Source organism: Candoia aspera, chromosome 1 (assembly GCF_035149785.1).
Source record: "Candoia aspera isolate rCanAsp1 chromosome 1, rCanAsp1.hap2, whole genome shotgun sequence".
Taxonomy (NCBI): Eukaryota; Metazoa; Chordata; class Lepidosauria; order Squamata; family Boidae; genus Candoia; species Candoia aspera.
Genome location: NC_086153.1, coordinates 114668220 through 114689375, shown reverse-complemented (window position 1 = coordinate 114689375; position 21156 = coordinate 114668220). Strand labels below are relative to the sequence as shown.

At 36.7% G+C, this 21156-nt stretch overlaps 1 protein-coding gene across 4 annotated transcripts in view; it reads right to left on the bottom strand.

Moving 5' to 3' along the window:
• Positions 1–21156, bottom strand: part of MAP3K7 (mitogen-activated protein kinase kinase kinase 7) — a 40794-nt gene that overhangs the window by 18075 nt on the left and 1563 nt on the right. For 2 of the 4 annotated variants that reach the window (XM_063312037.1, XM_063312029.1), the window contains exons 2-12: positions 19326–19436; positions 16808–16873; positions 16199–16244; positions 15028–15166; positions 12707–12831; positions 11644–11772; positions 8843–8973; positions 7852–7933; positions 7417–7568; positions 5687–5846; positions 2123–2203 (exon numbers count right to left, since the gene is read on the bottom strand). In XM_063312037.1, the coding sequence (XP_063168107.1) occupies positions 2123–2203; positions 5687–5846; positions 7417–7568; positions 7852–7933; positions 8843–8973; positions 11644–11772; positions 12707–12831; positions 15028–15166; positions 16199–16244; positions 16808–16873; positions 19326–19436 (1222 nt within the window). The remainder of the gene's footprint in view (positions 1–2122; positions 2204–5686; positions 5847–7416; positions 7569–7851; positions 7934–8842; positions 8974–11643; positions 11773–12706; positions 12832–15027; positions 15167–16198; positions 16245–16807; positions 16874–19325; positions 19437–21156) is intronic. The other 2 variants (XM_063312058.1, XM_063312049.1) reach the window with 1 other exon arrangement.

Genomic DNA, 21156 nt, shown 5'->3' with positions numbered 1-21156 from the left:
TTGTCTAATAAATTTAAGAAAAAACTATTCAGAAGACAGGAAGAGTTAAAAGAACTGCAAGAAAGGGGAAGCAGTGAGAAAAGCTATCAACTGCATCCTGCATCTCCTATGATCTAAGCCATTGTTCTTTAATTATAATTCAGACTTTTACAAAGTTCAGTGTAGCTAAGGGACTGAAGAAAGTGACGCAGAGTTTGGCACTAAGTCAAATGGTGAAAAAAGTGAAGCTGTTAAACTAAGAGACAGCAGAAATTTGTAAAAGATGTGGCCATTTATCAAAATTAGGAGAATAAGCATAGTACTGACAAGTTGCTGTTGCTTTGCAATATTAAGTATCTGCATATGCAGACATGTACATTTTGTAATTTATTTGCTGCATAGCCTACCATATATTTATTTTGGATTATTAACAATAAAAATTAAAATAAAATACCATCCAACTGTAAAGCATGTATTTACTTAAGATTACTTTTATTCAATTCTAACATAGTCCAAGCTACTTAAAAGTCCTTTGTATTAAAAGTCCTTTGTATAAACTTTTTATGCTTATGTAAATTTTATGTGTATGCCTAAATTATCATGACTATATCAAACTATTATAATATCTGTTGGTACACAAAGCAGTTATTATTATTTAATAGCAAATGCATTCCTGCTATGCCTAAAAACTATTTATATTGTAAGAGAAACTTTTTTATATTGAATACATCAGCAGTTATCTATCTGTCTCAAACAAATCTATACGGTTGCCCAGCTCCATAAAGACTCTGGATGGTATACAACATTAAAAACAGTATGACTACTGAAACAAAGAAAAGAACAATGTATGTCCAGAGAACATTCAGACTAACATATAAAATCCTATAAAACTCTCACCATCCACCCTAACCAAAGAACTGGGAAAAAAGCTAGGTTTTTAGAGAGTTTTTAAACACAATCAGGGCAGGGGCCATATGGATCTTGGGAAGAATGCTGTTCTAGAGGACAGGCACAATGTCATCTGGTTCCACCAGGTGACATTGGTGGGACCTGGAGCATGTTCATTCTCTCTGATTGTATTTTGCTGCCAATTATGGACCAGGTATACCTTCTGAATGGCCTTTAAGATACAATGCAACAGTCCACAAAGGAAATGACCAGGGCATGAAGGGCCGGGCCTAGGAATGGGCACAAAAGATGAATCTTTGCAAAGGCTTAAGTGGCAAAAGCTGTCACCTGCTCTTCAAATAGAAACTGAGTATACAGGAAAACCCCCAGATTGTGCCCCAGTCCCAAATGGGGAAGTGCTACCTCATCCAGGACTAAAGAAGGAAAACATCCAGGATTAGGGCCCATATACCTACAGCTACTTGGTGTTGCTAGGATTGAGCCTGAGTCTATTCTTCCCCATATAGACACTCACAGCCTCCAGACAGTTGGACAAGAGATTGACATTATCATTTGGATAGCTGAGGTTAAGATGTACAATTGGTATCATCAAGACATTGAAACCAGACCCCAAAATGACAGATGACCTCACCCAGTGGTCTCATGTAGATGTTAAACAAAAAAGGCAAGAGCACTGAACCTTGAGGCACCCCACAAATGAGTGGCCTCAGGTTCAACTTCTCCTTCTTTCCAACACCAACTGGAATTGCCCACAGAGGAAGGAAAACCACAACACAGAGCCCCTCACTACACATTCCCACAGGCAGTCCAGAAGGATACTATGACTATATAGAAAACTACTGAGAGATCAAGAAAAACCAGGAAGGTGGCATTGCCCTGTCCCAGTTCTACCAGATGTCACTAACAAGCATGATCAATGTCTCAGTGTATACTCCATATGAAACCCAACCTACTAGATAATCCTTTTCCTTTAAGGCCCTCTGGAGCTGTAGCCTGATCGCATTCTCAGTATCAGAGGGAAAAAGATGGTGACAAGTTCTTCATACATTGAAAAAAGAGCAATCTTTGATCACTAATTTGAAAGATAAACAAGAGACAGAGAAATATTTCTTTCCTCAATTATTTTTGGCCAGTGAGTAATCAATTACCCATGAATAGGAGCAAAAAGTATTTAAAGATTCAATCGTTACTCCAGAGTCTGTGTCAATAGATTCATACAGCTGGCATGCAATACCTGGTTTGATGATCTCTGGGACATCCAGAATGTTGCCAAATGAAGCAGTTTTACGATGGCCTCGTTTAGGTTTGGAAAAGGCTGAAAAAACATATATACACATACAATACACATGCAAACGACTATAATGATAACACAAATCATTCAGACTAGAACTGCTCTTTTAAAAACCTAATTCGGTTAAACAGGTCTGCATGCAAAAAAAGGTCATGCAGAATGAACTGCATAGCTTTCCATTCATGCTTAAAACAGTAAAGCATTTGTTAAGAGCAACATTCATAACTAGGATCAACAATGTAACAAAGCACAATATTAGTTATAGTTAGAGACACAAAATTTAAATGAACAGAGTGGAAAGAGTAACAAGGAAACGACAACAAACCCTAGCTATGAGAGACTGGAATTTTTCACTGGCTTCCCTTTAAATGTATGTGAAGTGCTTAGAGATACCTTTTCACAATATGAGAAGCAAAACAAATATAATCAATTTACGTAACTGAACTTCTTTAAATAAGCAAAATGTAAGCTGTATGCTGTGGTCCAAATATTTGACTCTCAGAATAAATAAACCCCTATAGAGGCTTTTTTGATCTACTATTATTAGATTCAACATTTCTGGCATTTTAAATGGAATCTAATTCGTTTCTCTTCTGAAAGAGAGCCACAGTCAATTGCTGTCATAAGATGCAGCACAGTGTCACATAATTAAAGAGATTTAAGAAAGAGTACAAATACTTGCTAGAAATGAACTTTGGAATTAAATATAGCTGTTGATGATACCAGTTACATAAAAAAGATATACATTAAATTAGAATCTGTTCTAGGTTAGGCAAATACTATCAATATGGCTACTGATAAGAAGATCTGCCTAGGCAGTCCTAACACAAGCTACTAAGGACACTTTTTCTGGGCAAGGTTGTTGAACTGGCCGAATGTATCTGAATAAAGACTGTATTCCATGCAGTTAAAGATTTAAGGTCTATTGCCCTATTCTCGGCAATTTCTACAATGGCACACAAGCAAGATTTGCTGCTTCTGCTGGTCTTCTAATATAACAAACAAATCTATTTTTAAAATATTTTACTTATTCCAGATACAATAGTTTTTGATTTATTTGGCAAATCTGAGCATGTTTTTTATTAAACAAACAGTATTCAAGAAACTAGTTTCTTAACACTTTTATATGAATATAAATCCTATATCTGGAAGTTTCTCCAGCAATTATGTTACTTGTTTGTGTTGCCAAAATTTTCAAATCCTAAAAATAATGTATTGCTTCTCATCTTTCCATCTGGAGGGGTCCAGGAGGTGGGCCTTCTCTGCAGTAGTGCCCGCCCTTTGGAACATCTTGCCCCCGGGAGGTGAGATTAGCTCCATTGCTCCTAGCCTTCCGGAGGAAGTTGAAGACCTGGCTCTGCCACTGGGCTTGGGGCAGGGAGGAGAATTGCCATACCTGGGGTTGGCTAGTGCCTTGAAGTGCCCCTCCTACATAATGACTGAAGGAGATCACAGCCATCTGGATTTTATTAGATGGGGTAGTTGAGAAGTTGTTTTAGAGGGATTTTATTGGAATTTATATTTATTGTTTTATATTGTCAACTGCTCAGAGTCCCTCTGGTCGGAGATGGGCGGTGACAAATTTGATAAATAAATAAATCTTTCACTATATATATTCCACTGATGTCAGAAGTTAACCTGGTGTCAAAATGAATGAGAAACCAGAAACAGTCCCAGTATGGATATTTGCTACATTTCTCTTAGTGAGCAGCCACATCTTTTACCTAAATACATTATAAGCATAGATAAAAGATGGTTGAGAAGTTTAACAATAATTTGAGAGCTACAACGCATGCTAATGCAGAATTGGACTTATCATATGAAGGGGTAGGGCCAGAACCAAAATCTTTTCGCCATTTTTCTTTTTATTTAATTTTCTCTTTTCTGCACCCCCTTTTCTTTCTTATTCTTCATGATGCTGTTTTCTCCCTCTTCCCACTCAGCAGGCTGCCTTGGGAGGGTTGGATCACTTAATCTTGCCCAATTTAATCAATTACAAAGAGGATTTGACTAAGAGATGAATATGATACAAGGATCACTGCTCATCAATGTAGTATGAAGACATACTAAGTATTCACCCACTATGGTTATGCTTAGAATTAAAAAAAAAGTTTCAGGGGTAAAGATTGAATTATCTTCTAGAAAGTTTAACATAATATCTTTTTGGCCAACACTTCATTAGACATAAGCAACAGAAAGATTACTTCATAAAAAGAAGTGACTGCTTATTCAGGCCACATTAATAGATTTAGATAAATAATCATAGTCTAGCATTTGAAATACATTATACAGACTAATAGACTATAGATTATTATAAACTAATTTTGATTTTTGTTATTGATATTGCAGCCTATAATTCTGAGCCTTATGAACATTATAGCCATCAAATTAACTCATTTTTATGCTATAATAAAGTAACACTGGAAATATATAGCTCTTAAATGGAAAGTATTATCTATAAAATTATCTCATAATAGTGAAATGTGAACAATTATCTGCAAAGTTAAAAATGGTCTACAGAAACTATAATCTACTTCTTGGTGACAGAAGGAGCCGTAGCACGGAAGATGACTGGTTCCGTAGAAGAATCCTACTGATGCACCGGATAGAAAGTTTCAATGACTTCCTCACTTCCTGTGCAGAACGCAAGTCCTTCTCTCCTTTGCTCCAAAGTCTTAGGGCACACTCCTGAGCAAGTCAAGAGATGTAACCCACAGAGAAGCTCCATGGAAAGATAAAGGTGTCCAGTGGAAACAGTCAGCCTTTATATTTGGAGGGTGACTATGTCTGAAGGTATCATAGGGCACAGGTAATGTGCTTACCCTTGTTCACACAAAGAAGATCTACATACTTTATAACATTTGAGAAAGGATTAACATAAAATACAATCTAAAACCTGACTTGCAGAGAAATGTATATGGTTTTCCTTATTTTAGCTCTTATACATCTCAAACCTACAAGCTGATGGAAATTGCAATGTGATGTTTGCAGGCAGCAGTGTGCCCATGGATAATTTCCCTAAAACCTGCTATATTACAGAATATCACCCTCCAGCACCATCCTTATTTCCAAATACACTTCATGTATTTTGCCCATGTGTCTTTCTTTGAGCATTTTGAGTTGCTTCTGAAAACATGTGTTTTGTAATGGGGCAAAGATGTCATTTGGCATTTGGGAATGTCAACCCAATCTTTGCCTTAAACTCTGTTTTTTCACCAAGTTTCTGGCCTCTGCCTCTCATCACTTTCCTTCTGTGAAACTGGCATTTAAAGAAGACTGTAGACTCAAAAAAGGGTTATCTAGTTTGCAATTCAGATTTCAGCTTTGCAACAACTTAACCTTCTTTTAGTCTGACTGCTTTGTTTTCTGGGATGAGAGTGCTGTGGGGTGGCAAGTTTTTGTATGGCAAAGCCACTGAATGCAGCCATTTTGCAAGAGCATAATATACTCTCAAAATGCCAAATGTCCTCCTGAAAGTGATTGGGAATTTAAAAATAATACTTTTACCTGCAGTAGCAGCAATTCTTGCTTCAATTTCTGACATGTCAGCACTCATTCGCTTGCCTTCTCCTGAAACAAGAGTTGACTGTGGTCGCCCACGAACATCTGACAAGCTCTCTACACTACTACCACGAGATGGAGGTAAACTCAAACGGCCCGGTTCTCCCTGCAAAAAAATAATCATATTGATTTCAGAGATAAATGAAAATTGTATATTTAAAACAATTTTCATTTCTCATTTTTAATTCTGAAAATGATACAAAACCCCTTAAACATTGCAACACAAGAGGAGAAGAGCAGTAAGGAAGCTTTCAACTTTTTGCAAACCTAGACATTACCACAGAAAAACTGTGCAAATGTATACTTTCTGTCTATTTTTGTTCTGAGTGTTAAAAAAGTCATGAAGATTCTTAATGTCATTTATACCTGGGGCAAATAATCTTTTGCTCGCTAGGGGTGGCAGTTTAAAACTGTTCTGGATGTGGTTGCACTGTCCCATTAGGACCCAGTGCGGAATCTGGGGGTCCTTCTGGACTCACGACTCCTGCTCAAAGAGCAGGTGGTAGTCGTGGCCAGATGGGCCATTGCACAGCTTTGTGTTGTGCGCCAGTTACGCCCCTTCCTGGATCAAGATGCCCTCCGAACAGTCACTCATGCCCTGGTCATCTCCCATAGAGACTATTGCAATATGCTCTACATAGGGCTACCCTTGAAGAGTATCCGGAAGCTTCAGCTGGTCCAGAATGCAGCTGCATGGGCAGTTATTGGTGCCCCAAGATCAGCACATGTGACATCACTGCTGCGCGAGCTGCACTGGGTGCCAGTTTGCTTCTGGGTTCAATTCAAGGTGTTGGTTATGACCTTTAAAGTGCTACATGGCATGGGGCCAGGTTACCTGAGGGACCGTCTCTTCCCCATGACATTGACCCGTCTCACCCGGTCAAGCAGAGAGGGCATGCTACAGACCCCATCAGTAAAGGAATTCTACTTAGTGGGGTCCAGGAGGTGGGCCTTCTCTGCAGTGGCCCCTGCCCTCTGGAACATTCTGCCTCCAGAGGTGAGGCAGGCCCCTTCGTTCCTGGACTTGCGGAAGAATTTGAAGACCTGGCTCTGCCGCCTCGCCTGGGATGGGAAAGGCAATAGTTCTTCCTGGGGGGGCTGGCGCTGTAGAGCCCTCCCCACAGAATTAGATCTCATTGCTACTTGGATTTTATATTTATTTTATTTATATTTATATTTGGCTGTTTGTACTGTATTTTACATGTTTTATGGTTTTAATTGTTAATTTTATTGTAAACTGCCCAGAGTCCCCCTTTTGGGGGAGATGGGCGGTGATAAAAATTTGAAAAATAAAATAAAATAAATAAAAAACTGCCATCCCTAGCAAGCAAAATATTATTTGTTGTACAAAAGGGCCACAATGGCCAGAGCAGTTTTCAGTTTTATTTATTACAGCCTTTAACCAGCAAAATGGCCAGAGCAAAATTCTGGTAATGCTACTGAAGTGGGTGAAGCTAGGATTTCCTCCCATATTTTGTGGGGAATCTGAAGGCGTTTTGGGTGGCTAAGCCCAAATAACAATACTAGATGGGATGTTGCTAAAATGTTGGCAGTCTGATTTGAGGGATGGAAATTGACATTTGAGGGCTCCATCATTCTTATAGCTTCATAGATGAAGGATTATGCCATTTTGCTTCTAAAGAAATTACCTCAAATACAAATTTCTACATTCTTACCGCCTGCTTTGCTGAATTTTTCATCTGTTGGGCCAGTTTTGTTTCTAAACGTTTAATAGTGTCATTTGTAGCAGTTCCTTGAAAATCATTTGCTTCTATGTTGACATCACTTTTATTACTGGTATTTGTGGAAGTCATGTCCATAAATGAACCTATGATTATTAAAAATATTTTGCCTTAGTTGAAGTTATGACTATGCATTTTTAAAAAACAGATAACATTCCCAATGTCCCCATAAATGAAAAACACTGAAACATCTCAGCTCTGCCTGCGTGTGCCATAGCCCTGGTATCTGGTAATCTTGCCCTGACCACTGCAGTCCTGAAGCTTCTCCCCACTAACAATGTGTATCTTCCTTGCCAGTAAAAGTTTACCCTTCCTGGCTTAAAATGTGTGGGTTTGAGCAATGGTTTCTCAAACATATAATCTGATTACCTGTACTAGTAGCAGAGTTGCTTTGGCCTTCATCAGAATACTGACAGGGATACTGTAGAGGTTCATCAGCTCCTGGAAAATACTGCAATGTAGGAGGAAAATATTAATGGAGTCTTGTTAACTTCCCCTATTACAAGGACCATTTTAAAGAAAAGTATCTAAAAACTGGTAAGTTTAATTTGCTTCCAAGACAATGCTGTAACTTGTGATTTAGTCAATGAATTCATTATTTAACAAGAAATTATAACGTGAAAAGCCAAACCAGGATAAGAACTTAATAACAAAAAGGGCTAAAAATATTATTTTTTTTAAATCAATGCAATTTATTTTTCACCAATGACACTGAAACCACTGTATTATTGAATCAATCAAAATATACCCCTTTTCTTCCTCTGGTATGGCCACAATGAATTAGAAATTTCTGCTTCTCTACTAATGAAAGCTTCATTTGAACAAAGGGGACCTCTGGTTAATTAGTGTAGCTAACTAAAAATCATTTATTTTTCTGGCTTTTTAACAAGCCACATTTTTAAACAGAGGCAAATATCTCTGGTATCCTCCAAATCTTTTCGACTATGGCACCCAGAACTACATTAAGTTAAAAAAAATCTGTATAACATTTGCTTGCCTCTCCTTGCTTTAATAGTATTTCAGAGTGATTTCCTTTTTTGCAACTGTGTCAAAGAAATAAAGAAAGAGTAGGAATAAGAAAACAAATCTAAATTTTGGTACAAAGCACTAAATTATGCTTTGTTTTGTGGAAAATGGGTGTTAATTCCATGTATTTTAAATTTACTGAATGGTGGTTAAGTGTTATTGCAAAAATTCAGAGGGTTTATTATTTTAGGTCCCTCAAAATGCCATGATAGTTATTCTACTCACTTCCAAAATTCATCTTCACTCTGTCACATTCATACCTTCTATTTTCTAGTCCTTCTATAAAGCAGTCTATTTATTTCAGCAATATTGAAGGAGATTTAAAATATTATACCTGCATCAAATGTGTCATTATTTTGACAATTTCCTCCATGGAAGGTCTCTGTGAAGGATCTTTAGACCAACACCGAGTCATTAAGCTCTCAATAGGCTTGGGTAAATTTTTTATCAGTGGTGGCCGGGTACCTATTAAAAATTATAGAATATATATATACAGTAATATTTTGAAGAATTATATGCATTTCCAAAGCAGTTATTTGGCGGTGATTTTAGTGAACTAACCAACCCTTGAAGACCTAGGACAATAAAATAAGAATATTTGCTGGGGCTATTCTTCTGTTTCCCTCTTCCCCTTTACATATTAAAACATGTCATAATACTAAACGTAGAAATCATTTTACCCCTTTATTGAGTTACTCACTACAAAGAAAAGCCTAGTTTCCAAAACAAAATTTGAACTGAAATTCACATTCAAATGAGCAAATGCTGTGCATACTCAAAACCAGTGGTGCTTGCAATGCTTAATCTTCAGACATTGTCAGACTACAATTCTTACCACTGGTCCAACTAGAATTAATGAAAATAAGAGTCTGATAATGTCGGGAGAAAGCTACCTGTTATGCATTCCTTTTCAAATTGATAGGGTATTCAGACATTACTTTTATATATGAAGAACAGAAACAAGTATAATATGGCTATGTTATTATATCAGGGGTAGGATATGAACATTACATTTCAAGACATTAAAGCAAAACATTTCAAACTTGAGGAAAAAGAAAGACGAACCTGTGTTTCATGTTTTGTTCCAAGCTTGGAGGAAAAGTGGTTTTGTCCTATCCTCAAAACAAGGCTGTTTGACTGTTCTGGCTGTACCAATGCTATGAATGTGTTGTTTTCCACCTCACAGTGTTTCTAGCTTAACCAATAGAGCAGCAGGGATGGCTCCATCCCTGCCAATATTGGCTGATATTGTCAGGAGTAATAAGGGTGTGGGGTTGAAAGGCAAGCATCTAAACTTATGGTTGGAAGGAGATGTTACTACTGTTCTGCTATACTCCAACCATGGATTAGCCTAGGCTAGATGGGGGGCTGCATGTGCACTGAGAAGTAGTTCAGGCTGCTCCCAAAATAAGCACTAATGAAGACTACCCTCAATGGCCAGCATGCCTGGAAGGTAGGCTTCTGCTTAAAAAAAAATAAAACCTCTCTTTGAAGAATTCAGATTTAACGGGTAGTGTTTCATATATTTCTTATATCTGATGTGCAATTTGTTTTTTTGCTTGTAGGCTGGGCCAAGTTGTGTGCATTCACTGTATTACATAAACATTTCTAAAATACATAGTTAAGAACTATACGAAGACTGTACTATGTATTTTGTTCATGTTCCAGTCTTTGAACAGCCAGTTTGGTCTAGTGGTTAAGGGACCGGGCTAGAAACCAGGAGTCTGTGAGTTCTAGTCCCACCTTAGGCATGAAAGCCGGCTGGGTGACCTTGGGCCAGTCACTCTCTTTCAGCCCAGCTCACCTCTCAGGGTTGTTGTTGTGGGGAAAATAGGAGGAGGAAGGAGTATTAGGAATGTTCGCTGCCTTGAGTTATTTATAAAAATAATAAAGGTGGGATAGAAGATAGATAGATAACAAATAAATAAATAATTTTCAGGATATATTCTATAAATACAAAGACTATTGTGTTAGTTTTGATGGCTTCTTGGCCTTCAGTTTGTATATGATAAAGTGCATGTTCTGTGTGTGCTCTTGTGCACCTTCTTGGGGAGATTTAAAAGCTGGTTTTGTCAGTTGGTTTAGCATTGCTGCCTAGCAAAAAGTTCTATTGCTTTTTTTTTAAACTGAATTCCAGTGGAAATTTTTAGAGTGTGTTTTACTGATGAATTCTAATGTTATTCCTATAAGAGTAGCTCTTTTTTTGATGGCGCCATGGCACAAACAGGCAATTAAGTCCACCAAAGAACAAAACTGGCCAATTACGCATATAAGATGGAAAAAAGCAAAAACTAACAACCCTCCCCAACCAACTTGCACTGTTTTCATTGGGGACCTCCTAATGTTTTTGAGAGAGACAGAAAGAGCACACAGCAGTTGTAACAGACACCGTCCAACCTATTTTTGTGGTCTTGGAATGAATAAAGAAGGCACTCTTTTTTCCAATTATCATTGTTTGCTAAGGCCAGAACACTCAAAATATTCAGTTAGTCTCCCTGAGGCAAATCCAACATGGACATGTATGGAGGGAACATTTTGGGTGGGGCTGTTTTGCCCCGAACTCAAAGCAAAGTCAATTTCTGTTTGGTTCCAACCCTTGTAAGTGTTACTTTCTATATTTAGCTCTCCCCAGTTTCTACGAAAGCACGAAGAAAAGGTAAGTAACTATTAAGTGAAATAGCAAGGGGCAGAAAGAAGGGCTTGCATTATGTCTTTTTGGCATTTTTTCTATTAAACCCTACCCTCTGCCTCCTTTGCAACTGAGGCAAATAATTTTAAACAATGAGATTTGCCACTAGCATGTCTTGAGTGGCTTTTCAGAAGGCCATTAAGAACTGATAGTTTCCCCAGGTCTTAGGACTATGTCCCCAAATTTCTTATACGGGCTTTCAAGTGGGTTTTTTTTGTACTGGATTATTTTAACTTTCTTTGGTTATGTGTGTGTGTGTGTATGTTTGTACATTATTTATTAGATAATCAAAGTTATGTATTTAAGATTGGGGGCAGCATATAAAATTAAAGAATTAAGCCTGAGATTGCATCAGCACATCCAGCTTCACAATCGAACACTACATAGAAAATCGGTGGCAAACTTTCCACAAAGACACTTGTTCTCCACTTAAAATTTGAGCTTACCATTGTGAACTGCCCACATGATCCGAAAAGCAGGACCACCGATCTCATCAAAAGGTTTTCTGCGGGTAATTACTTCCCAAAGAATAATACCCCAGCTGAATACATCACATTTTTCACTGTAATTGCTACCTGAAAAGGATCATTTGTATAATGTGTGTCTTTTTTTTTTTAAAGTAATATTCTCTATTACTAACAAGATTGCAGGTGTTCTCTGAATAGCAATGAAAAAACTAAATTAAATTGGTTGCAACCAATTCTAAAATTGATTCTTCAATATACTATAAAACAGGCTGATTTAAACATGTACTTTCTAACAGCAAAGATATGGGCATGAATCCAATGACTTACACACTAATGCACGCAGTGTTCAATGTAAAAGCATCTGTATTTTTGTTCAATTATATAATGTGGTTCATAGCATCACACCTCAAAGTTCAAGAAGAGAGGAATTTTAGGATCATATGCTGACTGACTGCCACTGCAACCCTGTTTTATAGTAATACTGAATACCTTTTGTACAACTTTCACTTGATTTAAATTCTACATCAAATGAATTTGATTAATGAAAAAGGCTTAGGAAAATATTAATTTAAAATATCTTAACTTTTCTACTATAACAATTGAAAGTTTTCTTAAAAAGAGATAAGTGTTTGAAACAAACTGAGGAAAGTTGTATTTATTTTTTAAAATTTAGTCAAAGGGACATCACTACTTATAAAACATTATGCTTAAGTGTAATATTTCCATTCAGTGTTTGTAGGGCTGCATACAGGTGTACATTACAATAGAAGCAGATTCATTACTTCATATACAAGTCATTCTTGCCCAGCTACGTAGGATTCTTAAACTGCGTTAATTTAAATCATAAACTTTCAACAATTTAAGTTACATTATAACTAGACTGTTGACTGTGACTTTTCCACTGGCTCCTGAAATACCTTTATATATAACAGAAAAAAGTACATCTGTACCAAATGAATCTCCGTATCATAATTTACTACAAAAATTACTAATTCTTATAATACACATGAGAATGGTAGTAAGTTTCAAATTATGCTGTTACCTTCAAAAACTTCAGGTGCCATCCAAGCAGCACTACCCTTATTATTGGTCATGTGAGTCTGAATATCACATGCTGTGCCAAAATCACATATTTTTAAAACAGTCCCTCCTGCCACCAAGAGCAAACTGTAAAACAAATAAAATTGTTTAGTCATCTTTTAATTAGAGTATTTTGCTAAAAGAAGTGTTAAGAAATGGAGAAAATCTAATCTTCCCTAAGCAATTTATGCTTAGTATCTGTAGATTTAAATATACAAAAGTGAAAAGTGGATATAATATTCTTACTGTAATAAAAAACAATATACTTCTCTTATAAGGACAGAAGTAGACTATTGATGGCTGAAAGTGAAGAGGAACTGAGGAGCCTTATGATGAAGGTGAAAGAAGAAAGTGCAAAAGCTGGCTTGCAGCTAAACCTCAAAAAGACCAAGATTATGGCAACCAGCTTGATTGATAACTGGCAAATAGAGGGAGAAAATGTAGAAGCAGTGAAAGACTTTGTATTCCTAGGTGCAAAGATTACTGCAGATGCTGACTGCAGTCAGGAAATCAGAAGACGCTTAATCCTTGGGAGAAGAGCAATGACAAATCTCAATAAAATAGTTAAGAGCAGAGACATCACACTGACAACAAAGGCCCGCATAGTTAAAGCAATGGCGTTCCCCGTAGTAACATATGGCTGCGAGAGCTGGACCATAAGGAAGGCTGAGCGAAGGAAGATCGATGCTTTTGAACTGTGCTGTTGGAGGAAAATTCTGAGAGTGCCTTGGACTGCAAGAAGATCAAACCAGTCCATCCTCCAGGAAATAAAGCCAGACTGCTCACTTGAGGGAATGATATTAAACTGAAGTACTTTGGCCACATAATGAGAAGACAGGACACCCTGGAGAAGATGCTGATGCTAGGGAGAGTGGAGGGCAAAAGGAAGAGTGGCCGACCAAGGGCAAGGTAGATGGATGATATTCTAGAGGTGACGGACTCGTCCCTGGGGGAGCTGGGGGTGTTGACGACCGACAGGAAGCTCTGGCGTGGGCTGGTCCATGAAGTCACGAAGAGTCGGAAGCGACTAAACGAATAAACAACAACAGACTATTTTTATTTGTAATTGACAAAATGCCAGAAATGCAAGTTTGGGATGATAGAGGTCATACACTGAAGAAATTACAAAAGATTGTACTGTACTTTAGTGTCAGAAGAGAGAAGGGAATTTTTATTCCACTGTGCAGCAGAGTGGAAGCCACCTTTCAATGGATTTATAAATATATGCTTTGAATTCTGATTCTATTGATCCGCAATAGAAAGGGACTAAATGTGTAAATGTGTAAAGGGACTACATTTTGTTCTTCCTCCATCTAATATTTCAGTCCTTTTACACCAGCCCATACATCTCCATAGAAACCAATAAAAACTAATGGATAGCTTTGTTCTGGAATTTTTTCTGGTCATACTACAACAAGACAAAGAACCAGTGTCAAATATATGTAATTACAGAATACTTAACAGGGCTGTGCAATGCTTCAGATCAGGTTCCGCAAAAGTGCTTTTTTGGAGCAAAGGGCAGTTACGTGATCCTGGAAAAAACATGCAGCTACATTCATGTTCTTGCATGTTCCCAAGCCCCTTCTAATGGATTATTTCCAAACCACAGCACAGCCCCAATTATTAATGCCTTCATAAAATCAGACTGAATGGAGCTACCAGATTTATACCTATTCGTTACTGAATGCAGAAGCAAGTTATTGCAATGTATCAAGACCAGGACTCATTTTAAAGGAACAACTATTTTGCTCCATCTCTAGCTTTAACTATTCTTTTACTTTTAAAAGAATTTTATGTTGTATTTTAATCTTGCTTATTTTGGTGAGCCACACAGAAAATAAGTCGCACAAAGTGGCTAGAACAATACGATAATAAAAAAGTGTAGGTAACTTCGCTTCTTACCAGATCACAGATGCCCATTGTTCTTAGCAATCCAGACCAGTGTAAAGACCTGAGCTTTATCACGGTGTTTCCTCTGTAACTAATTCCTCCTTTCATATTTTAATTGAAAGACTGCCGGTTGTTATCTAGGTCTAGTACATCACTGTTGTTAATTTTAATATCCACAATACTGCATAGGTACAAGCTTTAGATCTCCTACAGTAAGTTACTACAGCTGATTATACTCTTCAGTGCTAATGAAATATAGTACAATATTACCATAATATTGAAATAACTTATATTGCATCTGAGAGTTACTGTTACAAATCACAATGTTCTCTAGGGTCATTAGAAAATAGCCTTCAAGAGCGATAGTGTCTTAGAGAATTCTTGAAAACCTACTTTGGTGGTTTTAGGTCCCTGTGAATGAGTGCTTTCGGCTTCATGCTGTGAAGGTATGCTACTCCTTGGGAACACTGTAAACACCAACTCATTGCGTGTGCAGCAGTATAGTAAGGCAGAGGCTCAGCACCATGTAGGACTGAAAAACAAAGGTACAAACTAAAAAGAATTTTATTGTACATTACAGTAGGTATAAAACAGGGATGCTACTTCTGAAATGAGCCTTATGACTTACGAAGTATACAACAGAAGTTATTTTTTGCTCCTATGCTTCTACGACAGAAGTTCCCAACCTGAGGCTTGGGAATCTTGGCAGTACCCATCAGAGACCTCCAAATTACAAATTGTAATGTTTAAATACATGACCAGAAAACAATCCAATTAACTACAACTTTAGCTAACTTTATTTTATTTTAATTAAAACTTTATTTAGTAATAATACAGTGTATACAGATATACAAATATAGAGATATGTTCATTTCCTTCTTTTTAAAAAGTACAGTTCTCTGTACTTCAATAGTACTCTGCTTATTTTAGTATTATTACTTAGTCTTATTATAATCCTTTTATTTTATTTAAAACAAATGTGTATTTCAAAAAAGATATTATCTATGGGTGAACAAATAATTACTGAAATTATACAATTATTAATCAATATGACACTAGTAAAAGATACCAAGCAGAGTATATTAAGTTGTTCTTATGATATATATACATACACACACAATATTTATTTGTATTTTTATCCCACCTTAATTATTTTTATAAATAACTCAAGGTGGTGAACATACCTAATACTCCTTCCTCCTCCAATTTTATACAATTTATCTCAATCTCACCTGATGCTGATGCAACACTACAAGATCAAGGGTGCCTCTCAACCTCTCAGCTCCCCACAGAAAAAAAAAAATGGACAGCCCTATTTTGAAGGGATTCTTACAGCCTGAACTGGGTAAGAATCTAAATGTATCTATCTATCTATCCACCCACCCACCCAAAGCCAGACCATGATAGTTAACAAAAACTGTAACAGTAACAATAAAATTCAATCCAGAGTAACCAGTGTCATAAAATTATTATTATAATAAATAGGAAAGATATAATGCATAACATAAAATGGGATGGCAAAGTTTTAGTGTTCTGGACAATGCAGTTCAAAAATGATGCTCACCATTATAGAGAGAACCTCCTTCAGCATATTCCATTACAAGACATACCTAATAAGGAAAAAAGCACAAGCAAAAGTTAGAAGACCAATTTATTATTTTTTAATATGAAAGAAGTGTTTAGAACAGGAATTCTTATTAAATGCTCCCATTTTAATTTAGCAATATATAGTTCTGTTTTAATCCTGAGACTGTGCAGAAACAGCTACATGTACAGAGTTGGTTAGAGCTGTAATTGCTCTATTTTTCTCTTTTTTTCTGCTTTATTCGTGCACACGAATGCTTATGCGCATTGACACTTATTAAAAATTCCAATAACATCTACAATATGTTTCAATAATTAACATTTATGCATGCTGATAAAGAAAACAAGTTTTAGAAGCTCTTCATTTAAATTAGAACCAGAATAGAGTAGTACACTGAATCAATACATCCATGGAACAAAGGTGGAATGGAAACTGGGAAACCTGTATACTTCAAACTGAATGCTTTTTTCATAAATGAAAATGGGAAAAACTCAGTGTTGAATATGTAAATAAGCCAAATAAAACTAAAACAGACACAGATATTTCACTTAAAGAAATAGATTGCGGAGTCCAAAAGCTGCAACTTACTGGATTCAAACAAGCTCCATATAACTTGACGATATTAGGATGATTCACACGTGACAACTGTCGAAGCTGAAATTTTAAGAAGCAATGTATTTAAAGGCTCTTACATAAAACTTTTCTTTGTATAATTGATCATAAAAACCAGTTTAACGATATATTCTGCACGCATACAGGGAAGAGCTGCACTTCAGTTCCATGTTTAAGTTACTCAGAGCTGCATTGGCTAATACAGAGGTTACCTTTTTAAAAGAACTTCTGAAAGATGCCTTGTCAAATTGCCACTCTTTACCTGAGTTAACTGGCTATGATAATTCATCAGATGTGACTGTTAAGTACCTATGATGATACTATCTTGATCTGTATTTCAGTTCAACAATGTTGCCTGGGACCTTTTGGCTGGTACCAATCCAGTCCTTACGTTGGGAGCATACCATAGCATCAGGATATAATTATCACGTTCTATACCTGATTCCAGAAATGTGTTTATCAGGTCTGTCTTGGGATAACTGTTTAGTACAACTGCTTCATAAATTACAGCATCACAAAAAAAGCCTTTCCTATAATCCACAAATTTCCTGCAGAGAACTTGGAAGGGCAGGAATCCTTGGCTTGTCAAGCAGAAATGACAGACCATATTCCTTCCTCAGGTAATTTCAAGATAGGAAGGTTTGCCTTTCACTTCATTCAGTACTTCTGATTCTGAGCATCTGCAAACTCAAGCACAAAGCAAGAACCTTAACTTGGCACCTCTCAGACTTCCCAAAGATTTAAGGAAGGAGCAGTTTCATTCCATTACTTTCTGATGGACTTTGGAGGCACTTAGAGCAGCAAAAATCCTTCTCACTGTTTTTGAGAATTTAAACAAAATTAAGGATTGATTCTTGTCTTCTATAAATAGAGAAAAGGTAAACTATGGATCCCTATTGTGGCTTAAAGAAAAGATATAGTAAGACAATTAGTTTTGATTAAGATCAATTCAAATGGACATTTATACATAATCAGATCAACTTGCATACAGCATTTGTGTTGTGCTGAAGCTGAATTTGTAAGCTTAAGATGCTAACAAGAGACAAGTGCCTTAGGTTCAGCAAGTTGCTTCTGATTCAAAATAAACCTTTACATAGTTGACTTAATGTTACAAAAGTATATATGTATTAGAGTTGTGCAGTGCTTCAGTTTTGAAAGCAAAAAAAAAGTTTTCAAGGCAATGGAACCATAGATCCTGTTTGCAACTCCTTAAACCAAGAACTAGCTATTGTCCCAGACTTTGGGACACAATGAAGGTTGAGCCCCTGCTGGATGTATTTTCTTTTGTTATATAGTACGTTGTTTCTGGGACAGTTCATAATTCTTTTTTTTTTTTTACTTTTTAAATGTAAGCTGCTCAAAGTTGCTGGGAGTTGTGCAGCCTTTAAATTATATACATAAGTATTTTCACAGGATCCCAGAGCAGGCAGCTGTACAATCCATAGAAAAGACATAGCCATAACTGCTCTAAGGAGTTGCAGACAGGTGCTATATTTCTGCCTCTGCACATCCTGAAACACCTTTTGCTTTCAAATCTAAAGCACAGCATAGCACTAATCCTTTCAGAATATTAATTAACTGTATGGCATGAAAATAAAGTGCATATTAGACAGAAAGGAATAGTAGTTATTGATTAGCTAGCTTTAAGTATAAGAGGTATACATTAGTACTGCCCATCAGAAAATTCTGCCCTAAAGGTCAACCTAAATATATTCAATTTTTATTTATTTAATATATTTTAAATAATGCCTCTGCTCAATAAGTTATTAGCAATAACCCTATAAAAATACACTAATTTAAAACATCTAAAGCCAGCCAAGGTTTTATGGAAAGGAGGTAGCTCACTCATATATATTAAATGGTATACAAGGAACATGATTTATTCCTGGCTGATAAACTGCTCAAAAAATTTCAGGTATCTCATGGGTGATCATAAATGGAATCATTGAACAGATGACATTTGTTATTTATAACATATATAAAATACTCTATGCTTCATGTTCATAAATTCTGTGCAAATTAATGACAAATGTTCTAGTTGTAAGTTCTAGTTCTAGTTGTAAGTCTATCAAATCACCAGGAAGAGGAGAGGATTGATCCCTGCACATATGGAAAATAAAAGGGGAAATATTAATTCAATCGGGTCAATATGACCAAAGAAGCAAAACATTACTAATCTAACTGAAGTAGCTTGCAGTTATTTGAGTCCATGTTGGTATCACTTACAATATATCCCTCAGTAGAGAAAGAACTCAATGAGCCTGCAGTTCAGGGACCTCTTGAAGTGTGATTCCCAGCTTACTCTCTTACCCATACCTGAATTCGTTCCAAAAACTATATAGAAAAAATCATCCCCTGTATAAATCCATGAATTGATAAAATGGCAGTTCTAACTGCAGCTTACAGACAGTATAATTTTCACTGTACATCTTTTTTTTAAATTATTCTGGTACCTATTAGATTCATTTGAACAAATTCTAAAGTGAAATTATACCTCTACAATGAAGGCTTTTCGTTCAGATTCGCTTTCTATTTGCTTAATGGCCACATCTTTTCCCCGCCATTTTGCTTTGCAAACTACTCCAAAGGCTCCTCGTCCAACAACCTAAATAAAAAGGCAATTGGAGATTTTGAAGTAACTATTAGAAACAACTTGCATTGCCTCCATTAATCCTTTTCTTAACATTCTAGGATGTCATACAAAAATACATATTAATATTCTGTAAAAGGCCTGTACAACTTATGACTTGTCAACATTGAGAAGCTCTTCCCTTCAGTTTAACAATGTATAATAGCCTGCCAGGTGTTTGGCAACTTCCAGTTTTTTTAGTCCAAGGCAGGCAACAACATCATGGGGTTTTAGCAGGATTCTGTTAGGAGGTCAGAATAACGTATACAAAAAGAAACTTCGAAGAGAGGAGCATGCTGGAAATGTATGAACCAAGGCCTTTTCCTTGGTCCTATTCATAGCAGTGCAGAAGCTTAACACAAAAATGTCTAATTTCTGGTAAGGTAAAGGTAAAGGTTTCCCTTGACGTAAAGTCCAGTCGAGTCCGACTCTAGGGGGCGGTGCTCATCTCCGTTTCTAAGCCTTGGAGCCGGCGTTGTCATAGACACTTCCGGGTCATGTGGCCAGCATGACGACTCGGAACGCCGTTACCTTCCTGCCGAAGCGGTACCTATTGATCTACTCACATTTGCATGTTTTCGAACTGCTAGGTGAGCAGGAGCTGGGATGAGCAACGGGAGCTCACCCCGCCGCACGGTTTCGAACCGCCGACCTTCCGATCGACAGCTCAGCGGTTTAACCCGCAGCGCCACCGCGTCCCTTAAATTTCTGGTAGCCACAGTTCATTGTGGATCTAAATTCTAAGCATATGGAAAATTGCAACTCAGTGTGAAATTAACACTATATTCAATTTCATATTAAACCAAGGTTTAAGCATAATTTATTGAACAAGCAATAGTGGCCTGGTTCTCACATCACACAAAATATAATCCAAACAAGTTAGTATGATGTGTGTACCTAGCCACTATCTCATACAGCCCAGAAAGAAAAGTTAAGTCCCACTGAGTTTAATGAGATATACTCACCAAAAATAGTTCATAGGAGTGTGTCTTTACAATGAAAGGAGCATCAGACTTGACATATCAAAATATATGCTCTTAAAGAGCTTTTGCTGTACAAATTACAAAGATTTTATTGGGAATACCATTATTATAAGCCCCCATAGGCTCCCCCCTGCCCCCCCAAATGTAGTATAACTACAGTTTTCTAAGTTATTATTTATTCATATGGGCTGGGCTGTTACTAACATTTCCAAAGTCAATACAGACAAGGTGCTACAACTGGCAAATAGAAATTACAGGGCTATACATATTTTGCAGGTATTTATTTGAAGCATTTCTTAGTCAACTTCTGAAACTGTGGTAATTTAAAGTGGTTTGTAATATAAACATACAATTTTAACAATGTTAACAGTGTAAGTATAGACTGCAAGTTTTAACAGTGTTAAAATCAGCCAAATCTGTACCTTTTAAAGTAACAGTATATAAGAAAAATATACTGTTTTTTCTATTAAAAACCAAGTAGACTTCTTTATGAGAAATTGCCCATGTGCAATGCTGTTGATCACAGATGGCTTTTCTTAGGTCAGTTATGAATTCCACATTACTGTACAGTGTTTAATATATTTACTATCAGATCTGCACAGTTCATCTTATCTTTAAGTTTGACTTCACCCACATGTATGCATATTTTCCTTGGCATCACTTTCCTTGCAGAAAATGGATTTGGAGGTATTGATCAGATCTGTCTGAAAAAA